This window comes from Ascaphus truei, chromosome 2, assembly GCF_040206685.1.
Source record: "Ascaphus truei isolate aAscTru1 chromosome 2, aAscTru1.hap1, whole genome shotgun sequence".
Taxonomy (NCBI): Eukaryota; Metazoa; Chordata; class Amphibia; order Anura; family Ascaphidae; genus Ascaphus; species Ascaphus truei.
In genome coordinates this window covers 131,973,054-131,998,710 of record NC_134484.1, presented here as the reverse complement: position 1 = coordinate 131,998,710, position 25,657 = coordinate 131,973,054, and the positions used below count along the sequence as shown (strand labels likewise).

General features: G+C 39.2%; 1 protein-coding gene across 1 annotated transcript in view; it reads left to right on the top strand.

Moving 5' to 3' along the window:
• The window catches only part of LAMA3 (laminin subunit alpha 3), a 331,820-nt gene that overhangs the window by 286,640 nt on the left and 19,523 nt on the right, over positions 1–25,657 (top strand). Inside the window, exons 41-61 of the mRNA XM_075584995.1 lie at positions 999–1,112; positions 2,672–2,790; positions 3,912–3,992; positions 5,167–5,273; positions 6,026–6,076; positions 6,803–6,954; positions 8,367–8,477; positions 8,558–8,669; positions 9,247–9,405; positions 11,253–11,449; positions 13,196–13,312; positions 15,029–15,183; positions 15,933–16,074; positions 16,906–17,005; positions 18,349–18,465; positions 18,605–18,784; positions 20,835–20,974; positions 22,422–22,604; positions 23,209–23,360; positions 23,466–23,622; positions 24,059–24,192. Coding sequence (XP_075441110.1) covers positions 999–1,112; positions 2,672–2,790; positions 3,912–3,992; positions 5,167–5,273; positions 6,026–6,076; positions 6,803–6,954; positions 8,367–8,477; positions 8,558–8,669; positions 9,247–9,405; positions 11,253–11,449; positions 13,196–13,312; positions 15,029–15,183; positions 15,933–16,074; positions 16,906–17,005; positions 18,349–18,465; positions 18,605–18,784; positions 20,835–20,974; positions 22,422–22,604; positions 23,209–23,360; positions 23,466–23,622; positions 24,059–24,192 — 2,780 coding nt within the window. The remainder of the gene's footprint in view (positions 1–998; positions 1,113–2,671; positions 2,791–3,911; positions 3,993–5,166; positions 5,274–6,025; positions 6,077–6,802; positions 6,955–8,366; positions 8,478–8,557; positions 8,670–9,246; positions 9,406–11,252; positions 11,450–13,195; positions 13,313–15,028; positions 15,184–15,932; positions 16,075–16,905; positions 17,006–18,348; positions 18,466–18,604; positions 18,785–20,834; positions 20,975–22,421; positions 22,605–23,208; positions 23,361–23,465; positions 23,623–24,058; positions 24,193–25,657) is intronic.

The window sequence follows — 25,657 nt, the reverse complement described above, 5'->3', positions numbered from 1 at the left end:
ATATATATATATATATATATATATATATATATATATATATATATATATATATATATATATATATATATACTGTATATATATATTCAGAAATATATGTATGCATGTCCAAAAGGATATGTATTTGTCAATGAAGAGAGTAGCTGATTGAATGATTGTCCGAAAACTGCTATTTAAGTCGATCACATACTTAGGAGAAAAATGAATAAGGCTCTTAAACTTTTATCACATTGTTCTGACCACAGATTTCTTCAGTACAGGGATGCAGTCTCACCGCAGCAAATTGCAACAGCAACCATAACAATATAAAATTAATATTAACTATATAATCTTTATATAGATTTTTAAAATATATTTCTGAATGTGTATTGTTGCTTTCAGTACTGTGAGCTAAGATTATTAGTATAAAAGGCACATTTCGGTGTTGCTACATTCTTTTCATAGTAAACATATATAATTTCCTTCGCGAAGCATGCCATAACAGTACTATATCTAATTAAAAATTGCTTAAATATATCTGGGTTGAACTTCAGATAGCTCCAGGTTAAATAAAACAGGATATGTTGATTCATCTATGACGGATTTGAGGCGGGTGCAAAGAGGCAAATCAGTTAAACACCTATCTGTGAACATATTTCTCCGTTAACCATATCAATATAAAGTGTTGTTGAACAGTTCAGTCCACAAGTGTAACATTTCAAGGTCACCTTTGTAATCAAAACCATTTTAATATGAACATAAAATCTACAGTAGTCGTAAATTCTTTATGCAGCAAATTGAAATCACAGTCCAATAAGGTTGTCATTCTTTGCCATAGTCTTGTACAGTATTCTCGTTTTTTTACTAAGTAATCCCTTCTGGCACATAGCCAAGGAAGCACTACTGGGTAACTATGTGCCACTTTAGTGAAAGGGTTCAATCTTATAACTGAGTCTGCTAAAGTTTGTGATTATATTATGATGCACACGTTTCTAAGAATGATTGTACTTAATCTTCTTCAGGAATGTTCTTCTGGACACTATCGGGACAATAAAGGGTTGTTCCTGGGAAAATGTGTCCCATGCAGGTGTAATGGACAAGCAACTCGATGCCACGACGATTCAGGAATATGTATTGTAAGTATATACGTAGTGCAGGGGTGGCCAACGCCAGTCCTCAAGGGCAACCAACGGGTCATGTTTTAAGGATATCCCTGCTTCAGCACAGGTGGCTCAATCAGTGGCTCAGTCAACCACTAAAACCTGACCTGTTGGTCTGGAGTTGGCCACACCTGACTTAGTGATTCCCAGCTCTCATTTGGGTACCACAACCAATGTATTAGGGGGAAAAGCAACCTCTATTCCATCTGTAAAGTAAGCCATTTACTAATTCATTGGATCCTAGTTACAAGCTAAATACAGGTACAGTGCGTATGCCACAGGCACATATAAGAAAATGTTTGCTCTGTCTATATTATGGAACAAATTGCATCATCTTGACACCTATCCCCCTACAGTATGTGTCAATCTCTGAAAAAGGCACTTTTATGCAAGAGAATATTGCTTTTCTGGATGCCTGAACCTGCATCTAGTGCTAGCAAGATAAATAAGGTTATTCATATGTTTGCTTACATTTGTTATCAGTTGCCCAGAGAGCCACTAACCTTGTGGACTTTTGATACAAAAACAAGGACTAAAATGAAGCAAAACAACCCAAACCACCTTGTGTCTGGTTCAGCAAATTTCATTATATTTCGAATCCTGGCATTTTTGGGAAGAAAAAATGGCTGACAGCAGAATTACTGCTGGAGAATTAAGTGATGACAGTGTTCATATTGACATTTACCTTGTTGAATGGCTGCACCAGCAATAAAGTTGATGCTGCCTTTTAGCAACCCCAAAATACTGCAATAAAAATAATTGGGTGGTCAAGATAATGAGAAAAAAAAACAACTTCAGCAAATTACTACTGGAAACATCTTCAATTTGAAAACAAACTTACTGCTTCAATATTCTGCATGGTATGGTGGACTGTGCCTTTAATATGTAGCTAATCGTGTAAAGCAAACAGTTCATCACCTTTTAGGGAGTGTCTCAGAATGTAGTTCATTGCACAGACAGGGCAAGCCATTACAAGACTTGTGTGCTGCGTAAAGAGTATGTTTTATAACAGACCCAAGGTATAGTCATACGACTCAGCCACTCTTGATCTCGTCATGTCTAAGCAGAAAAATATATGACCCTTGTCATCAAATGTGGTTTGGAGTGTGATCATTATTTAGCATGCAACTAGTGATTTCCTGTAACAAACACACAAACACAAATATTAAAGCCAGTTAGGTGGAGACGGCTTCCTTGTGGTGTGCTAGAAATGGTAAAAATCAATCTAAAGTTCAGTCAAACCCTTCAACCCAGTTTATACTGTAAAAACTTCGAAACACAGGACACTATGGGAAAGACACCAGAGAGAAGCAGTACCATTACTGTATGTATACGGTATGCTCTGAGACGGGAGATGGTTCTATACAAGCACCAAGACCTGTGTGAATTTGCCAGGTGTTTAAGGCTTTGTTGGCCCTCGCTGCCAAGGTAGAGAGGCAGTGTTTCTGTATAGTAATTTGTATACTAATTAAGCACACATGGTGCTCACCTTTCTTACTTATTTATGTGTTGTTTTTTGCTGTTGTTTTTTTCAGAATTGCCAACATAACACTGCAGGAGATAATTGTGAACGTTGTAAAGATGGCTACACGGGAAATGCCACGCTCGGGTCCTGTCGCTTGTGCCCTTGCCCGCTCTCAATGCCTTCTAACAGGTACTGTCAATGTATTACTGCACAAACAGAATGCACATAGGACCTCTTTATTCTGTTCATTCATCTTATTGTAAGCAATTCTGTAGCATACTGTAGAAACAGTATGGTCATGCTTGTAGATAATTATAAACATAGACAACGTATTGTATATTGACTAGAGTTCAACTGCGGTATAACAGAGTAAGACCACTAGAAAGAGCAGTAAGGATTATTATCACAAAGTTACTAACAGACCAACAAAAGGGAATATAAAACTAGGACTGGATCATTGTCATCCTGATGTCTGGGAGGGAGTTAGCATGCTCAGTATGATATTTCCAAGATCATAACAGACAAACGTCCTTGCTAATTCATACAGATTTCAGTCTTTACTGTATGTTGTGATGCTCTCAGTTTTGTTTTTATTATTTCTTTGATCAAATCTAACATTAAAACTTTAGTGACCGCTTTATATGCTGGCATGCAGCACTGGTTGAGACGTGTTGTTCAGTGTCAGTAGAAGAGCTGTAGTGGGAAACAGACTGCTATAATCGGATTATACATCAGTGCACACGGTGTATGGATCTACGAGTCTATACGCACAGTGTTTGCTGGATGTGGCATGAGGAAGCGAGAAGATATGAAAGTGTAATATATGTATCAGTGATGTAGCATGTGTTGGGCTACTACACAGAAGCTCTGACAGATTTACTTTGAGAATGTTTATTTTCAATTCATATTGAACAGTGGGAGAGTGGGCGCCTGAAAAGGGGTATTGCACAGTGAGGGAGACAGGACACATACATTGGTGAAGTGGAGGGTAAATGTGAGGGAATACACTGAGACGAGAGATACTGTAGGTGCCCACTCTTTAGCCCCCCGCCCTGTTATAACATTAGAGCCTCGGTCAGTTACCATTATTATTATCAATGATTTATACGTGACAACAGATTCCGCAGCATCGTACATGGCTACTATGGGGCTGGAATAATGACTTTCTGTATGAGAAGGTACAGTACTCTCTTTGCAAGTGCAAGACTGGAGACTATCCTTGATACATTTTAGTCCCTACCAAGTTTTTGAAAGTCTGGTGGAAATATATCGCTCATTTCATTCAATAATAGCTTATGGTTTCTTCACAGCTTTGCCACAGGGTGTGTTGGATTTGGCAGGAACATGAAGTGCTTCTGTAAACCAGGTTACACAGGCGTGAGCTGCGAAAGGTTAGTATCAAGTGAGAGCTATTACAAGGGGCAGTACTTCTGCAAAGTGGGCTTGAATATGAGCAATTTTTCTTATTGAGCCAAGTGCTGCTCCGTTTTCTGAATATTTAGTCTTTTTTCCCCCTAGTCTTATTTCTTAGACTATAGAGTGTTAATGATAATGTTTGTAATATTATGTCAATTAACCTCATCTGTGCGGACTAATGTATAAATTACGTCAGGCTGGTGTCCCACTGGGGTGCGGCCCATGTAGCATCTACGTCAGAAAGTGGGGAACCCCCCTGTATCTTGGAAAAGTCAGATGGTTATTCCCCCCTTTTGATTTTGTGGGGATATACCCCTTCTGATCTCCACAATCTCCCTATTTTATAGCGGGCTTCCCCTGCATCTGTAAAAGGCAGATTACAGTATGTAGGGTAGGTTTATTATGACACCGATTTATAAAGTGGTCATTGTGATGGGAGACCAGAAGATTACACCAGGATCACAAGTACCAGACAGAACAAAGGAATTAAACAAACTGAGTTTATTTCAGCTGGAGAAACAGCAATACAATGCACAAATACAATCTTAACTCACCAAAACAGATGGTTACTGGGCAATCCTAGCTGATTAGGTGCTGGGTGCTGCCATAGGTAGTTTAGGATCAACAAAGAGACTGTCTTCGCTGGCCAATCGGAGAGCGTGGGCTCATCTGAAATGGCCGTGGTTCCCATTTTCAGTCTAATATCTCCCGCAGAGATAGGCGCCTCAGTGTCACGGATGAACAATGGCCCCGCTTTTGGAATACATGTTCCCCCGACCTGAGTCCCTTCCATACTTCCCCAGTGTTCCCAAGCATTTCACCTAGCCCAAATTAGATCACAGCCCAAGGCTTCATTGTGTGCTGGCCTGGTTGTGTGAATTACCAGCCCATCACACAATGGTGCCTTACAAAGTACACAATTGAAGAATATATAAGGGAAAATAAACTGTCTTTTCAGGGGAAACAAAATATATCTTTCGCAGTCATTTTGACTACATAAGATGGCCTTGTTAACTTATTGCATGGGTAGCCATCTTGACGGGTAGTAACAACCTGCGGGCTAAACCTTAAATATGCATGCCAGGCTGCTCTTACCGTCACAGTCAAATGTTATCCTAATGTATGCTATGTTTATTTTTTTATATATAGATGTGCACCAGGATATTATGGAAATCCATTAAAGTTTGGCAGTAGCTGTCAACCATGTAATTGTGGTAATAATGGTCAGCTAATCAGCTGTGACACTCTGACTGGAGGTAAGAATAGGAATTCATTCATTTGCACAAAGTAACTGTATTTACGTAAATGTTTGTGAGGTATACAAGGGCAAAATACAGCGTGTTATAGAAAATTAAATTCTAAAAATGAATGGTGCACACAAACAACAAAATGAGTGAAGATCTATGATGTTGCATATTAAATCATATTAAATGGGGAAACTATTTACTCAGACAAAAAAACTGCATCAATTTGTACACAAGATTTGCATCGGTTTTGATAAATGGATCGCAGAAAGTTTGGCACTTTACTACTGCATGAATGCTAGATTTAAGAAAAAGCAATACAAGTGTTGTGGTAGTATATATATTATGGCACTTTGGAGCAAAACTGATGCATTTTAATTGTGTATTGTGATACTTTGCTATAATCTTTCCTATGACAGTAGGAGGGATTATTGAGAAGTTACCTTATCGACATATAATAATGATATACAATATTTTTTAAAGCTGAGCCTGGGTCATTCCTTCTCCCCTTTTTTTGAATCCAAAAATCCACCATTTGGGAAATAGTGAAGACCAGACTTTTCTGTGCATTGTACATAGACCAAATGGCTGTTATCAGAAAAAAAAACCTCTGTGTGTTAATATATGTGGAGGGGTCTTTCCATATTTTTTCACTGAAAATATAATATACAAAGATAAATACCCCTATGTATCAACACAAAGTTAAAGAGAACTATTATTTATGAGATATTTTCTATTTTGTAATTATTTGTCATGTTCTCTAGAATGCATTGAAGAGGAACCAAAGGACACAGATGCTGAAGAGGATGGTGACTGTAAGTAATAAAAACGTTAGCAGTAGCTTTGCATGGGAAAAAATGTGCGGGTTGCCATCTTTTCAGTAGGTATTCTGAGAAACCCACATGTTGAGATCTGTGTGCGTCCAGTATTTACAATGTAAATTGTATTTAGCACTAACCGTGACCTCCTGTGTCTTCAAACAGTATTCCAAAGGGGCCAGGTGAGGACATATTTACACATACTTTAGGAGGGCCGGAAAAGTATTGCAATATAGCATTAGCGAAGAATAAAAGGATAACATAAATAATTGCATTGTATATTTTCATTTTCTCTGCTAAAAACTGAGTATCTGTGTGGTAAATTGCACTTAGGGATTTTGAGCAACTGCAATGAAATTGACATGATCCGAGAGCCACTCACATACTCTTTGCAGACGGATTTGGCACATGAGTGTCAAATAGAAGAGACCCGATGTACTGTACACAGTGCTTTGGAGAATTAAGCATACAGACATTACAATACAGGTGTTAAAGCATCACGCTCAAAAAGTTTATATCGGTCTAAAAAGTATGTCTCGTTGCAATACAAAACTATTTGCCTACTGTATAATTTTGGTTGGGTTTGTCATAGAGCATGACATTATATTTGCTTTGCAGCGTCTACCATTGAATTTCTTCATGTTCACTGTGAGCTTCATTTACAGTCTGTTAGTTTGCGTATACGATTCATAGTATGTCTGCATCTCTTGCTTTTAATTTCAGTATGTGACAGCTGTGTGAACGCTCTTCTGATTGATTTGGCCTCCATGAGTGATGAACTCAACCTAATTAAGTCAAGGTTTCAGAATCTGAATGCAAGCTCCCGGGCGCTAGAACAGATAAGAGCTTTAGAAGCACGCATCAAGGATGTAAAGGTAAGTGAAGTGAGTGGCTGGAGTATGTGTTTTGAAAGGTAGGTTACTATATATAGTAACTTTTCTTTAACTACTGAGATGTAATGCTTTTCTTGAGAATTATAAAACATGTCATGTTTAAGTAAATGATTCATGGATCTGCCCATGTCATTTCAATATGGGTTAAAAATAGAAGACTAGAAAATATTAATGTTGCCATATATTGTGGTTTATTCATCTAAAATAATTTTTGTGACAGGTCAGTTGTTGGTCATCATCAGGTTGTGAAAGGCATGAACCCTCCGCAAAAAATAAACATTGTTTTCCTTAATTGGGGTCACAACCCACAGTTACTTTGCTAAATTATGGCAAAATGGGCGATCGATTCAATTGTCTGGCAATCTAGCAACCAGAAAAACTCCAATATAGCAATGGTGTCGGTAAACATGTTTAATTTCACATCACCTCAGTAACATGCAAAACTCCATGCAATTCAAATTGTGCTACTTGTAGGTGGCTGTTTAGAAAGCAGCTGTAGCCTTCATACTGTATTGATGTAGCTAGCTTTATCTTATTTACTGATAATGCAGAATATAAAAGAGTTTCCATAATATTCAATGGCAGTAAAAATGCAGAATATCACAACATATACCGCCATAACGTTAAGAGGTTAAAATAACCCATGCTACATCTGTATGTTATTACAGCCAATAAAAATTCTTGAAAGGTTTCATTCATTGTATATTGTTTTACAGTACATTTCTTTCCATAATATAATTATAAAGGTGCATTTATGCCTGCATTAAAGCTAAACTTCATATGAAATTCAGATTTTTAAAAGTATAGAAACAAATATACAATTGTACCATACATTTAATAAGGCCTATTGATCACAAATATTCTTGCAGATTATTATTATTCTGGATAAAACCATGAGCATTTCTGTTGATAACTGAGATCTGGCAGTCGTAAGTGATATACTGCATGGTCCAATATTCCCGTAACCATTTTCCGACATAACGGCAATGTTTCAGAACCCTCCAGTCCTTCATCAGGCCAAATAATAAGGAATCAAATGAAGCTCACACTCACGGGGCCATAAATGCTTATACACGAAGTAAAAAAGATCAAAGAATAATGTAGGATCACACGTTTTAAATGTTACCTGTTTCACTCACAGCCCCATCAGAACCATGCGGTGTGGTGTCACAATCAATTTATTTGTCTGGTACATACAATGAATCTATAAAAGACTGCTGCTACCTTACAAACTACTTTCTTACGTTATGTTGCATTAAATGCTACCATCTAGTAAAAAAAGGCGTCAGTGCGATCTTAGTAAAACATGCCAGAAGTGTTATAAAAATCGTATCTTCTTGTTATAATATTGCAGATAAAATGTTTACAGTATATGTTTCCTATCTCCACTGCAGGTGCAGTATGATATCTACAATGGCAAAATTGTAAGTCAACGTTCAAAGGTGGACAAGGTCGAGACAGATACGAACAGCCTCAAGCAAGAGATAACTGCTCTGCTAGAAAAGGTAAGCCACATTGCATCAATCAGAAACCAGTTAGTTAATAAGCTGGCCATTATTTACCTAATATCACACTTTTTTTTCAGGCTGCTTTAAATTCCAAGAAATATGAAGCGATCTCCAGGAGTGCCGAGGACACCTTTCGGAATGCCAGTCACTTGCTTTTGACAATAGATCTTCTCCTGAAGAATATTAACAGTATGTCTCATTCATTCATTACACTACAGTATGTTCCATATATGATTCTTACAGGGCTATGTATCAAAGTCTTACAGCTGCAATACTGTGATAAAATGTGTACCAAAGTTATAGCAGTTTTATCAAAGTAAACAATAGATTTTCTTTCAATTCGCTTTTTTCCCCCTGTTATAAATTAGATGCCAATTTTTGATAAATAATCAACATAATGTGACCATTCCTTGCTGGGAGAATCTCGGGTTGGTGCATATAGCGGATGATGTACTAGAAAGTTGAGATGAGCATAACCAGTTTGTAATATACACCAACTCAGATATATTTCACTGTCTAGGTTACGAGGGCTTTTTGTTGCATGCCATCATATAACTTTAATTGTATAGCAAGCATTTAGTAATGGTGCCAAGCCTTAGTCCATGTGATGTCTTTTGCCCTTAACGCAGCCAAGAGTTTAAAGTGCAATAATGCTTAGCATTGTTTCATTGACATTTGCATTCATAGCCCAGTGGTTCTTCAAGGCAAAGGCATAATCCTGGCTGCCTTACAGTACATGATCTTAATGATATATTATTTTTTTTAGTCCTGGTGCAGGAGATCCGTACTCAAGGAAGCTCGTCACCTTCTGGTGACCTCACCAAGAATATGGCCGAAGCTCAGCGAATGATAAACGAAATGCGAAAACGCAACTTCAGCTCACAGAAAAGAGAAGCAGTAAATGAGAAAGAAGAAGCTAAGACTTGTAAGTACTTCCATGTTTTATTTTGTGACTAATGTAGCATATATCAGTAAGTTTCTATTTAACCTTTGCACTTATGGCATGTCCTGCAATGTGTTGCAGTTCCATCTTGCAGAAAAGCGGTGACATTGTTCTATACATGGAATCTAGCCTGCACCTCCCATACATAATACATTGTGAGTGCGGTGTGTTACTTTCCCACTGTATGTAGCAGCCATGGCTAACGCCTGTGGGCCAGCTCATAGCTGCCTTTTTATCCTTCTTTAATCAGGTCGGGTGTGATTGACAGGTGACCAAAACAATGACCTTAAAAGTCTAGAAACATCTAAACTAAACATCCCTCACCCTCCATTTTGTAACTATGCTAGAATACAATAACTATGAGCATACAATATAAGAGGTGCTAATCCATACTGTGTATAAACAAACAGAAATATATATATCAGTTGGGAACAAAAACATTTCCACTCTACAACATCACACAGTTAACAATGTATTGCACACTCCGAAAAAAGGCTATTTACAGTACATTATGAAATATTTTTTTTATATCATAATGTATATATAACATATATACATTATATATATAATGATATAACATTTTTATATTATACATTAAGTTCTACTAATATATACTCATTTATTATAATATAATTAAATGACTAAACTACAGTAAATGTGACAAAAGTATAAAAATACAAATATACACATATATATATATTCAACTGTCAGACAAATATATGATACGTAAATAATAAAAAATAAAAACAACATAATAATCATTTCAGAGACATAAAACCTCATAGATACAATGTGCATAGTTCATAAGCCCTGCAGGATAAATTCCTAATGATGATTAAGAAAAAAATGTTCCAAGGGTAGGATCTCCTGCTTTGTACATAATGTGATATGGACCCAGCATGAATGTGTAATAAAGTTCATCATTAGAAAAGTTATACAGTAGCTGTTCTGAAATGTCATGTACACACAGAGGCCCTGGTCAGAGGCTCACATACTGTTCTATTAAGAGACTGTATCCAGGACTTTCTAAGGGATCAGCTGGCAAGCTTACATTATCGCATACAATATATTCAATCAATTTGTGCATTTCAGAAGCTACTCCACTGCTCAAATATAGGCATTTAGTGGTCTGTTATTCCAGGGTTAGCTTGTTCTCTGCCTTGAATACCCAGACATACCACTATCCTCTTTGCTTGATCACGTGCACTAAATTAGTTAATACTTGCTTTCCGGCGTCCAGGCATAGCCAGGATGAGAGGAGCATATTTAGAAGCAAGATGGATATACACTTTAAACACGTTGTCCCCACCGGGGTTAAACAAGGACCTTTCATTTCATTCATTCCTGTCAAAATAATCTTGACCTTTTTTTCCATAATAATTTTGTGTGATTTCTGTAGAGGAAAACGTTTTTGTTCCAAATTGATACATATGTGTGATTGACAGGTGAGCTTTGCCCTGCTTTATTCCTACCTGGGAATCTTAATTACCATTTCCTATTGCATGTGGCCTTTTTTCCTGGCCAAATGGGTCAAAAGTACATCTAAAATTAAATGTATAAGCATGTGTGTGTATATTTTTTTATATATATATATATATATATATTGTATATATATATATATATATATATATATATAAATATATATATATATATATATTTGAAAATTGGATAACAAAACTGTTTTGCAAATATTTGATCATTATTACGAGTAGAATTGTTGTTCTTTTTATTTATTATAAAGATAGATTTCTTAGGATTTAGCAACTGGAAACTGTTACGCTTGTATGCAATGATTTACCGATTAGTAAATGCTGGTACTTGTGCCTTAGTGCTCAATCGTGTGAGGAGTCAGTTTCAGAAGCACCAGGATCAACATAAGGACCTTATAAGAGACATCACCAGATCCATCAATGATTACGAAGCCAAACTGAAGGACCTCCGTGAGGCACTGGATGAATCAACTGGACAAACAAACCAAGCAAATAATATGAACAGAGATAATGCGGCAATGCTTGAAGATATCAAGGTAAGCTTAAAAGAAAAAGGTTGGGAAATGCTACCACCTGGCATAAGGAAATATGACGCTTGGACACGGGCAGCTAATAACGTTAGACTGGACAGTACTTAACTTATATTTGGACCACCAGGTGAACCCAATAAGAACCACAGGGGCCAGCAACACGAAAGCTACGGGTTTGCATCTCACTTTGTTCAATCAGGCTTTTCCCCGTGTCCAAACCGTGCGAAAAAAGGGTTTGAATTGGATTGATGTGATTTTGTTGGGTGTGATACTGTATGCATAGTTTGCGACACAAATAGTTTCTATGAAAATGATGCAGACTTGATAAAATGGCATGTTTGCGAGTTATTCATTAAGCTGAAAGTTTGCAGGTCGCCTGGAAACTCACGGTCAGATATTTTGCCTCCATGAGACAGGTGAAATAGGGCTTTTTCTGGATAAGAGGCCAGCAACTGCAATGATTAGAAAGATCCAGAAATGCTTTTGGAACTTTGTTGTTTGACCCCTAACGGCCGTGCAACACATTGGGGGGTTTAAAGTCAGTGCTCGAAATGTGATGGTAGTAGCACGTCTTGTTGTTTTTTAGTTACAGAACAGGACTACTTTTTTTTATCTAAGTAAATGTGCAATACTTACCTTGCTATTTACTTTGTGTTAGGACATACTACTCTACTGTATGTTCTTCTTTTCTCTATTTTTCCGTCTAGGTAATTCTATCTGTATGTATGTATGTATGTATGTATGTACAGTATGTATGTATGTTTTGTCATTGCCCATTCCATTTAATGGACGCACTGTAATGTTTTCATCTGCAATATTGCAGTGATGTTATAGAATAAGAGAAACTAAAAGTGTTAACTTCTTGCAAGTTGTTTTGAATGCAGCTACCGAAGGATGTCTGCATTCAACTTTACTGATTTCTCAGGCGCATTTCGGAGTCTATGTATCAGCACAGAGAAAACTGTGTTTGGAAGCGCAGAGAAAACTGTGTTTGGAAGCGCAGAGAAAACTGTGTTTGGAAGCACAGTTTCATTTTTTTGGAGCACAGTAGCATCATATGTAAAACAATATGAACAATTTGGGATGGGAGGAATTCAACACAGAGGATTACAACACCTATAGTATGGCCAACACTAGTATATTGCAAAAAAAATATGGTGGCTTCCCAAAATATAGCTTTACTCATGGTTTGAATATCATCATTAAGTGTTTTATTGTGGAAAGGCGGAGCTAGCAACATTTCAGTTCCTATGTAGAATTTTCATCAGAAAGGAATAGGAACATTGTATCCTCTTACATCTGGTGCACAATCATAGACTGACGCCTTTTCTGAGCTGACTGCTTTGTTGCACAAATAAAAGGGAAAGAGAATGATGCTTAGGGACGCAGAATGTGATACATCTCACTTATACTGTATATATGCACCATGCAACTCCTTCCTATCTCCTCTTACTGACACTCCCCATGTCGTGAGCTGGAGCACCATACATCAAGTGCCGGTACAGGTTATGGATCCCGTCCGCTGGTAACTTCCATTGTTTTGAAAGGGAGTTAACACCGGAACGGGTGTGATAGCCTGTACCGGCACTGCATGCATGTGCCCCATTGATGCAAGCTCAAAATACCCCAGGCTTCCCCAAAATTGCCTTGATACATAGGCCCAATTATTTTTAGTATAACGTAGTAGCACTGCAGTAAGTGGGTGCCAGTGTGCCATGCAATCTAATTTTTTTAAATCTGTGTTGGATCTAGAAAAAAGTCAAAGATTTGAACAAACAGCAGAAAGAAGCAACCACCCATCTTAATGCTGCAGAAACCAGCTTGGAACAGACCAACAGCATGTTACGGCTCCTGCAGAAGAGCAAAGAGGTATGTTTCAAACGGTTCCTTTAATTCTGCTCTACACCTTGTGGGAGAAGTACAGTATGTCACAATTAAAGAGAACATATCCTATCATTAACATCTCTCAGTGATATCAGGAATCAGGATCCTAGAGATGTGAATCCTGGCATTGACCACTTCATACATTTCCTGTCAGAAGGGCTGGCCAAACACTGCACTGCAAAGTAGTGACTTTGAGGCCACTACCACTGCACAGAAACATGACAGAGAGAGTTACCAAGCTTAAGCTGAAGAGGTTTTCATTCATGGAACACATTTTCTTAGAAAAAGCCCACTGAGCATTTATTTATTTATTTATAAAATGTTTTACCAGGAAGTAATACATTGAGAGTCGCCTCTCGTTTTCAAGTATGTCCTGGGCACAGAGTTAAGATGACAAATAATACATGGTTACAAATACAGTTACATAAGTGAACAGGGTATACATTATATACAAGACATTGCATGCACAGTTAGAGATAATGTATATTATGGGCGTATGTAACAGTTACAGACCAGATTCAAATGTGAGACAGCTTTAGTTTTGATAAACATAGACTGGTGGTTGGCTGTGAGAGTCTCCGGTAGATTGTTCCAGTTTCGGATGCACAGTAAGAGGAGGAGCGGCCAGATACTTTGCTGAACCTTGAGACCATGAACAGTTTTTTGGAGTCAGATCTCAGGTGATAAGTGGTGTTTGCAGGGTGTGATATACTGTACACTATAGCAGCATGCTACTGGGCACTGGCAGGTTGCTTTTAACCTGCGGTCAGCGAATGTTTCCCAGTGCCTGCTCTCTGGCTAAACCTCCTCCTCAGTATGTGTCCTTCCCGCGGAGCTGAGCTTGGTCCCGCTGAGCTCTGATCATCAGACAGTGACTCCCTTGCATTTCATCTCTTTTTTTTTCCCCTCCAAAATGTCTTCTTTTTTATTTGGTGAAGTTAGTATTTAATTTTAGTTTTTGTTCTACATTTTATTGGACCAACAAAAAAGGGACACATTTATATTATACAGGGACTAGCACATACACCTACACACAACTTATTTTCCCCTAAAGTCCCTTAAACTTTCATAGTCTAACAAACGATCAACTTTATAACTCCTCTTTTTAAAAGTAACACATTTACAGTAGGAATGTGTTCATTTGCTGAATCGTGTAGGTATGAGTAAAATTCTGTGGTTTTGTTATATAATATAGTTACATTCACAGTCTATCGTACTTCTGATTAGCTGGATTACTGCGAGGTGCCTGCATGGAGAAGTCCATGCTCACAGGGTTAGTTAGGGCAGCTTCATCAAGAATCTAACTGGAGATGCCTGAAATGTTTTCAGTGTTTGCACAGTTGCCGAATTCTGGAAATTCACAACAACGGAAAAAATGGCAAAAATATGAAACTTCACCAGAAATTGCCAACTGCAAATATCTCACTTAGAAAGCACCGCTCATACCAACTTTTTAAAAATATTTGATGAAAACCGGCTGGCAAATGTTGGTGAATTTGAGACCATTTGCTTATTTTAACATCTGCAAAGCCTTCTCTCCCATATGTATTTAAATAAATTGTGAACGGGTCCTCCCCCCGCCCCCCAGTGAACCAGGGCAAGTTTGCACTAATAACCTCGTCAAAAAAATTGCATAATGACGTAAATATAATTACATATCGGTATAATAACCAGATGTCTTTCTTTTACACCAACAAAAAGGAATATGAAAAACTTGACGCGCAGTTGGATGGAGCTAAGCAGGAACTAAATGAAAAAGTGAATATGCTTTCTAAATCAGCCAGTAAGGAGCCATTGGTAATAATGGCAGAGAAGCATGCTCAGTCACTGCAGAATCTAGCAAACCAGCTGGCCGAGTGAGTACCTGTTTTATTTTGCTACTCTATGTTTAGAAGACATTTTAATAATGAAACATTATGAGGTCTTCGTCTCAAGACCGTGTATGCAAATTTCTGCCAAATCTGAGCTTTATGTTTCACTGCGCGGACTCGGCGGCCCCCCTTCTGCACATGCGCGGACTCGGCGGCCCCCCTTCTGCACATGAGCGGACTCGGCGGCCCCCCTTCTGAACATGCGCGGACTCGCGACCCCCTTTCTGCGCATGCGCGGACTCGGTGGCCCCCCTTCTGCACATGCGCGGACTCGGCGGCCCCCCTTCTGCATATGTGCGGATTCGGCGGCCCCCCTTCTGCACATGAGCGGACTCAGCGGCCCCCCTTCTGCACATGAGCGGACTCGGCTGCCCCCCTTCTGCACATGCACGGACTCGGCGGCCCCCCTTCGTGGTACCGCCGTATTGACGGATCACCGAGAAGCAGAACGCTGAGAAGCAGGGCCCTACTGTATAGAGTTAGTGACCACTCTTCGCTTTCACAGCTTTTTTTTGTGTGTTAACATTGAACACCACACATAACAAATATAGTTCTCTGTAAAAAAACAAAACACCTTACTGTCGTTATTAAGCTTTTAAGATAGTTGGCCGAGTTACGATAGTTACCATATACACTGTACCAGATATTTGTGGTTTGATGCATGATAGCACTGGTCCAGTGCTGGATGTCCAGAAAAAGTCAAATTGACGCCTGGACGTTTGTAATGTGCGCAGAATCAAGAGGAATTCCAGCAGTGATGAACTGGTACGATGTGCAATTGATGCCGCAGCTGCCTATGAAAATATCATAAATGCTGTTAAAGCTGCAGAAGAGGCTGCAAAGAAAGCAGGAGAGGCAGCGGATTCTTCATTGACAGTAAGTCTAATCTCTTTTACGCCCCATTCTCTTTTTACGCTTACGTGGGCTTTCGCAAAGCTCCGATAACGAGTATTGGAGCTTGATCGGTGTTCACGGCCACTGATTGAGTGGCAGTCAACGCTGATCGAGCTCTGATACCCGTTATCGGAGCTTCATGAATCCCCCACGTTAATGTCATGCTTTACTCTTACTGTATCTTCCCATACACACCACGATCACTGATTTTCAAACACATGTCCAATCGTATATCATCAGCGGGCTGCACCGCTGCACATGTATGTATTAGAAAAGTTTTGCATCTGTATTTATTTAAATTTTTTTAAGTACAGTATGCCTGTCAAGTTACCTATTTTAGTTCTATTGAAACAAAATAGCGGCGGCATTTCTGATTTCTCATGGGAAGAGTGACTCACTGATTTGAAAGATTGTTCCAGGTTTAACACCAGACTGTTGGTGTACATATATTCAGTAGACGGTATGAAGATGTTTCCTAGAGGGTGTAGCAGTGTTTCTTTTCGTGGTTGTACCTCTCACAAATATGCAGGACTCTTCTTTATTGTATTCTTGTGCAGATCTTCCAGACACCACAATATGCTGCTAACCTTCTAGACATGCAAAAGTATATGACCAACACTGCTCATTACACAGTCATATCTCTCAATAGACTGCCAGTCTAACCAGGAGAAACACTTATTATTCGAGCTACAGTCAGCTCTGTATACTTGAAGTTACATATAGCTCCTGCATCATTACAATGGATAAAGGGTTGACCATACAGCACAGGTGTATATGTTAAGATGTGCATAACGCAGGAATCTCTTCTTTTAGAAAGTACAAAGCGAGGACTTACCTGGAAAAGCCAAGAAATCGAAGTCTGACTCAGAGACACTGTTGGATCAGGCCAAGAAAACCCAAAAATCATTACAAGGTATTGCAGAAACATTTGTTACACACTATGAAGTCAGAACCTTGCCAACTGCATACTCATGTCAGTGGTAAAATAGCCCCAAAAAAGTACATTCTGTGGCTCAGCCACGGTTTCTTAAGCTTAATTTGCAGCTGCAAAGCTGAATGGTTCTGACGAGTGGCCACAGCGCCCCTGAGAACTGCTGTATATTCCAAGTGCAGACAAATCTTTACACTGTCTCTCTGCCCATTCTGCAGGGGTGCAATGACAGTCTTGCAGAAGTTATTCAAGTATCTAATTACATCCTGATTTAAAAACAGTTTTACATTATGATGGATCAAAATGTTGTACTTTTGTTATTTTCAGTGGCGGCAACACATACAAACAAACTTGAGTGCCCCTATCCGGGTAATTCTATGTTGTCTGAAACGGCCAATCATGAAAACCCATATTGACTTAAATGGGAGTTGCTTACGCTTCAGACAATATGGAATTTTCTATGTTTCACAAGCTTTCTTTAAGTCTTTGTCTGTCTCTAAAGCATCACACAGACTGCAGACTGCAGAAATAAAAGTATTACTATAAATTACTATCACTACAGCAGAAGTAAAACATTACGGAGATTAGGTAAATCCCCTGAGTCAAGTTGCTGTACAACCTTCAACATCACAATTTACCGTAGGATCATAGCAACTAGGTCAGGATGAAGAATCCAGCAGCACTGACTATACTGTATATGTCCATAAATGGGATGCCCGGCCTATCATTTCCAAACCACGGCTTGGCTGTAAAAACTGCTTCACGCAGAACACTGAAACGTTAGTGACCTCTTTGTAAAACAGAGGGAGCTAAAACGTGTCACATTTAACAACCTCCATATCTGCTACCGATATCTTGAAGTATTTTACTGTATGTGCGTCTTTAGTGTGTCTTTTATCTTTACTGTACTCTACTTGGTGAAGGGCTGTTTGCCAGGTTATACCATACATCAGGGGTTCTCAAGACCTGCCCGACAGGTCAGGTTTTCAGGATATCCTTGGCCAGTGGCCAGTCTGATTGAGCCACCTGTGCTGAAGCAGGGATCTCCTGAAAACCTGACCTGTTGGGGAGGAATTGAGGACTTGAGTTGAGAACCCCTGCTGTACCTTGTTTGGCTTTCAGTGGGTATCACAGAAGCATTAATTGGTTGCATTTAATACTTGGAAAGGTAAAAGCAAACACCATGTATTACTAAATTATTCAGCAATTCATATTGTATTTTTTGCAACAAAAACAAACGGAATGGCGAGATCCATTAAATCCATGTAGTGCAATCATCCACAAACCTTTCCTATTCACTGATCCCTTTTTTAAACTTACTGTAGATATCAATCCAGAACTTGAAGATACAAAAGACAGACTTGCTGAGGCCAAAGAAAAGAAGAACAAGCTGTCTGGTGACCTAACTTCTCTCCAAAGCAGTATAAATGATATAAAGAGAGGTGAGCGGGGTGTACTTTCCCTTTCTTGTGTTTTTCTTCAGCATTTGCATTTTGTACGTGGCTAAAATGATCCTAATTGGAATGTGCTGTTTCCCCTTCACTAGGATTTAATACATGAATTAACTTTTTGTTTTTGCAGATGACATAGACAACATGATCAACAATGCGAAGGATTTGGTTACAAATGCCAACAGTGTTACTAAGAATGTTCTGGATGAATTAAAACCCATTAAAGAAGACGTGGATAATATAAAGATTACAATCGGAACCACACAGAGTGCTGATTTTAATGAGGCGTTGGCCGATGCAAGCGATTCCGGTGAGCAATTTATTTAATACATATACATGAAAGTAGCTTGAGGGCATGAATGCCCCGGTTCAATGTGGTAAGAAACACAGTAACACACGTCCAATGCTATAACATGCATTGAAGGGAATGCAAACAAAATCCGAATAGGAACCGGAGCTCAGCCTCACCGATGTAACGTGGGACACAGGACATTCTTTCAAGGATTTATTGGGTTAAAAGAACATCAGAACAAAATCCTGACAAACACTCTGACATGTTTCATGCTCAGGGCGCTTTACCAAAGAGTAGTTGAAGGGAATTCCATTGAAGGGTATGGACCATCATAATGGTGCTCTACCCTGTTCTCGGTCTGTAGCAATAACCTGGAGCCACTTGATAGCTTTACTTTTTGTTTAGCCCTAGAAATGTCCTTTTAAAATATATATTCTTCTGTGGGGATATGATTAGCTTCAATTACCACTTATGTCATATTCAATTCCATTAAAATGTATCACAAATTACTTTCTCTTATTTCTCTTAGAAGTCGTTTTATCTTTCACTTTTTCATCCTTATTACATCCGTCACTATCAAATTCTTGAGACGGTTGTTTTCCCCCAAACTTTATTTTTGCACAATGTCAAAGGTGGGTGCATACAAAAGAAAGAGAGGACCATACAAAAATACACAAAAGGGGAATTGTTACACACGTGGTGCATTGCCATCATGGCTGTACCACTGCCGTCAATTATTTTCCCAAAATAATATCTTAAGACTTTTTTAATTCCAGAAAAAATAATGATGTTACAAAATGTGGCTAACTTGTAACTCATTCAGGTTAACTGATAATTAGGAATCACTGCAGCAATCTTACCTCACTTTGGTATCATCGTTTAACCAGCACCTAACAAAACCAGCATACATTGTATGATCTATGGAATCTGCTGAGCGAAGCAGAGTTCGGCTTTTACTGTGGGTCTACATTTGAAATCATGCATTAAACTATGAAACAAACATTAAGATGTTAGGTAATGTGTTGTGTATTTACATCCAGAGGGAATCCAATATGTGTGGCTAAGTGGAAATGGAGATACCATAACTATACCTTTTTTTTCTGCTAAACTGAATTTAATGTTACCTAGTGGTTTTCAACCTTCTTGACACGGAACCACAGCCAGGGCATTTTTCAGGCTCGCAAAGCAAGTCTCTATTTGTTTATCCTCTAAGCGCATATTATTATTATTATTATCATTTATTTGTGAAGCACCAACATATTCCGCAATGGGGTACAGAGTTATGTATGTTACAAAAACATCAAGAGTTATATACAGGCGAGGCTAAACATGCACAAACAGATAAAGAGAAGCAACGAGGACCCTGCTTGTGAGAATTTACAATCTAGAGGGAATGAGGGATAATGTTGACACAAGAAGGTAAGGTGGCTGCTCATTGTAGGATAAGGTGGGGCTCAGGATAGAATATGACCCAGTCTGACAGCTGAAGCCATTGATGTTGTTTTTTTGGGGGGGTGGGGGTGGGGATGTTACGTAGAATGCAGATTGGTGCAGCCACACAGCTGGTCCAAATGTTGTTGGGAGGGGAGTTGGATGTTAGCTGTAAGGCGAGTAGGCTTCCTTGCAAAGGTGAGTTTTCAGGGAGTTTTTAAACATCTGAATGCTGGGGCTGAGAGGCAGTCTGATGGTGCGTGGTAGGGAATTCCAGAGATAGGGGGCAACACGGGAGAAGTCTTGCAGGCGGGAGTGACAGGAGGTAATAAGGTGGGAGGAAAGGCGGATGTTGTGGGCAGAATGTAAGGGGAGTGTAGGTATGTATTTGTGGATGAGGGCTGAGATGTAGTGGTAACCATGTAACCATTTAAGCACACACTCACATACAGTATTTGCAAACACATGTGCTTAGTAATCTATTGATTGTTCCTAAAATCTGATCTGGCTGGGGGGACATGAAAAGACGGGTCAGAAACTTTGATGGCTTATGTGTACACTGAATTTTCCATATCCTCTTCTCTATTCTATATCCCATGGCTGTTTCTTTATTGGTTATTTTCCTTTTAAATCTCAGTAAAGAACTTAACAAACAAACTTCCGGATCTCTTTGACAAAATCAATTCCATCAACGAGCTGATGCCATTAGCAAATATCTCAGAAAATGTAAACCGCATCAGAGAGCTCATTCAGCAGGCCCGGGATGCCGCAAACAAGGTATTGGTGACCGCCTGTATTGCTACCTCCATAGCTCCCATTTAAACTGGTACTATATGTTATACTTGCGTTCTGCAAGATTGTTTCTGCTCTTTATGCCATAACCAATGGGGAAAATAATTGACAGTTCCCCAGAGTAATTGCTAATTGGAATTTGTTGCTTATTTTGACTGGTTCTGACAATTTAAATACATCACGGCTGGTTTTAAGGGAAAATGCTACCAGAACTATAGAAGTAGCCTGTGCATCGCAGGGCAGAAAACAGATACATGTGACGGCTCTTGTCTAAGTCATGAAATCCTGCACGTAATGTGTCTTCTTTGAGTCTACAACAGAACAAATGCTGCAGACATACAGTACCAGATGCAACCAGGTGCAACTCACTCTGTCACAGACATTGGGTTTTACACCACACTTTACATTATATTCGCAGATATATGCTGGGCATTTTTTGCCTGGTGATGATAAAGCACTTGATAAATGTGTTAACCATGTAACTGCTGCTGCTCGGTTGTACAATACAACATAGAGTGGCTCTGAGTATTTTATCTTTTTAAAAATTCCTGCCTTAATGCATCTTGTATCGGGTCAATTTTCCGACACTGCTTTACAAATTCTTCTAGCATCCACGACTTACATTGACATGTTAATAAGTATACGTCACAGGGTGAAATGATGAATGTAACATTCATTGTATATAGTCCCTAGTATTCCATATTGCAGTTACATAATCATCACCTACTGTATGGCTCATTTTCTATATCTACCGACTATGCCATTTTGGGAGCCTAATTGCTTCACAAATGGGAAAAATATTTGGGCATTGAAAGCATTTACAAAGGTGGATTTGTGCCATAGGCTACAGGAGGTGAATATGGTAGAGTGCCAATGTAATATTACAGTGGGATGGTGGTGATTTATTTACCATGAAGATTTTTCATTGAATCTTCTGTAGTATCTCAGTAGTGCTGGATAGTACAATACATTCATTAAAACATAATGCGGTGAACAAAGACAATATTTCTGAATGTGGTTGAAAGTACTTTTTATTGTGGGATTGTGAGCTACACAAATTCAAAGCAGTCATTTTCAGTGCTTAGCAACACATTTATTTAGATAAAACTTACAAGCTAGCTAATATAATGAATAATAAAAGTTTGCAAATTGATGCAAAACAACTTTAGTGTTAAATGTGAATGTAATTGGCAAATGACTTTACAACTGCTGTGAGCCACGTAGGCAAATTACAATGTACTAAAGCCTGCAAACTTCAAAGGGGATTTGGGGCATCATTGGTATAAGGGCTGGCTAGAAGAAAATATATTTGCATTACTACAAATCCAGTTATATTTTGTTTGTACCGTTAAAATCTTTTGTTCATTTACAAACTAATCATTTCACTAAAACATTTGGAAACCCCTCTGCATTGTCTTTCGTTTCTTGATAGGTTGCTATACCCATGAGGTTCAATGGCAGTGCTGGGGTTGAGGTGCGACCTCCAAGCAACCTTGAAGATTTAAAAGCCTACACGTCTCTTTCATTTTTTCTCCAAAGACCAAACTCGCGTTCAGACCGCCGCAAGCGACAGCTGTCCTCAAGAATGTTTGTCATGTACCTGGGCAATAAGGATGTAAGTATTAGCTATACCACAAAAAGAGGGGACACGTATCTGTGTTTTTATAGAGCTTCTAAAGCCTAAAGATTTTACAGTAAAAAAAAAATAACATTTTAGATGTTAAACTTTAGATTTTGAATTGTGAATTTGGTAGAACGCTTTAGAAAAGTTTAAGAATGTTTTAGATTTTGATATTTGAAATGCTTTGTCATTAGAAATTAGAAATTGTTATGATTTTGAGATTTCAAGTTTAGGAATCCTTTAGAAACGTTGTGCATTTTATTTCATAATACTTGATAACAGCCATTTTAAAAACTTTTGCTGAAAAATGTTGTGCACTAATTGTGTAGTCTGTTAGCTTGAAATACAAACCCCAGTATCTTATGAATGAACGTTCACTTTGGCAAACAAGAATCAAGTGACCACCAGTCATTGTTCATTAGTAGTTTGGATTAGGTTGTGTGGGACTGTATTTGGGCAGCAGCAAGTTTCCACCTATCATTAAATGTATGTGGATAAGAATGAGTAACACATACTGATTTCTCCAGTACTGTACATGCTATATCCAAATAAGAAAGAGGGATACAAATGCATTTATCAAAATGTGTGTTTTCTGCAGCCTTCCAAGGGCTACATTGGCTTGGCTGTTGACGATGACAGGCTCCTGTGTGTCTACAAACTGGGAGACGATGAAGCTGAAATAAACGTGCAACCTTTGGTAACACAGAGTAAAACAGAAGAAGCCATTATGGACCGAGTTGTCTTTGAACGGTACGATGCTCAAACATATGCACATATATATATATATATATATATATTTTAGTACTTATCTATAAACTAGCTTTAGCTTACTCTGGGTTAATATTTGTTTTTCAGGATCTATCAGTATGCTACCCTGAAATACATCAAATCAGCCACGTCAATCAGACCAGAAACTACTACTTACAAAACAGCCGTGCAAGGGAAGACTCTTCTTAACCTTGATCCCAACGAAGTTGTCTTTTATGTTGGAGGGTTTCCATCTGACTTTACAGTAAGTGTTTCCATCCGTTTGTATTGGCTGCTCTTTATATGATAGAATAACTGATAATACACTACTTTTTTTTACTGTTGCACCACTGAAGCGTTCCTGCGCAGCTTTCTAAGCACGAGTAATCTCTTATTTCGAGGAGCGCTTCTCTCAATTATTGCGTTATGTTTCAGGGACTGATTGGTTTTTTTTCAGCATGTCCTCTGCTATGTCTTCATAGTATGAAATATGTATACAGCGCGTGTTCTGTTTTTATTTCTTTAAGTTGATATATTTTTTATTACTCCTATCAGCGCCTTACGTTTATTTTCCCGCCGTGTACTCGTGGAGAACATCGGTGCTGGTCGTCACCAACATTCTCTCTGTCCGCTGCTGATATCTGCAAGACCACGACGGACTGGCAGTATACTTACTCCTTTATTATTTTGTTTTTTTTCAGCCTCCCCCTAAATTGAACTTTGCTAAATTCACGGGCTGCATTGAGTTAGATGATCTCAACGAAAATATTATCAGTCTGTATAATTTCAAGAGAACGTTCAACCTGAATACCACCGAAGTGGAGCCATGTAGAAGGTACAACTTTCTGTTAATAGTCATACCCAGCATATGCTTGCTCACACAACAATGGCACGGTACTGTACATGTGTTTGGGGGGAAGGGGTTCACATAAGGTAACGCGCTTTCACGTAAAACTGTAGTTTACGTCACAGAAACATTTACCACACTGAATAGCAGCACTGTCAACATCAGTACAATAGGTGACTTGAATTTCTATCAGTGGTACATTCCAGCTCCATTGCTTTTAGTTAAATAAGGACTGCAAGAAGTGCTCTGCCATGTAGAATTACAAGCAGTTTAAAGCAAGTGTCCTCGCTTCTTTCTGTATATTTTTTCAAAATTGTACGTGGACTGGGAGGTTCCCCTGCAGCTGATCTGCAGTCCCCGGAACTCCGAGGATATTTTTATTTGTGCCGTGGGAGACGCACAAGCCCCCCCCCCCCCCAACCCCCAAATATGACGTTGAAGCTTTCTATGGAGCGCCAGAGCTAGGCTTACCCCTGCAGCTATTTTGTGTACACCGGGCAAATATTAGTGCCCTTTGGAGAAAATTGTTTCTCGAGAATAGGGAGGTCACCACAGGTCAGGGTACGGCAGATTGTTTCCAAGAGACTGACCAGTTAAGGTAACGTTAAAAAATCCCCCCACCCCTACAAAGCGAGAAGCGCAAGCAACTGCTTTAAAGCCAGGTCCCTGCTGCAGTCGGCGGTGCGTGCAGCCGCATGCGCGCCTCCCACCAGCTCCTTACCGTCTTCCTGGCAGTCCCCGGTTCCGCCTCACTCCCTGTGTACTGTGACGCGTCAGCCAGCAGGGGCTTCAACAGGATGCTGTTCCTGTGCGGCGATGCGTCACGTGGTGCGCCAGGGAGCCAATGAAGAGGGGAGATCGCCGGCAGGGGGGTGGATCCAAGTTGTCAGAGTTCCCTTCTAATTTTCCATGCATACATCAGTAGAAGAGAGTATTGGGTCACATATATGTGTAGGACAGTGAGTGCGGTAGAAGTAACTCCTATTACAGGATGATTGCAAAGTTATGCATATTATAAGGGAGATTGTACAGTAGGTTCAGCACCTAAGGGTGCATTCACATTTTTGGAACACCTTCCACTCATCTCTGTTAGACATGCAGTGCGCAACCAGAGCTTCTGGGTCCTGAAGAATTGAATTGTTCTCTGGCATACTGTAGCTCTTAAACTATTGATTATCTTTTGAGGAAGTTAAGTTAGGGTGAGTTGAGTTGTGAGGTGTGCACCGCCAGGACGCAAGGCGGGCGTGCAGGCGCGTGCAGCGGGGCCTTAGCCTCAGGCAACATTTTGTAGCACAAATTACTGATGTTTTGCATTTTTGGGTTTTGGTGCAATGGGAGATGAATAAGTAGTCACAGTAGTAAACCTGCAGTGCAATGCAGTGCAAACTGAGGAGTTTGCAACAAATCTGCAAGGCTAGATTAAGAGACCTACAGATGTTCTGTAGCAAATCTT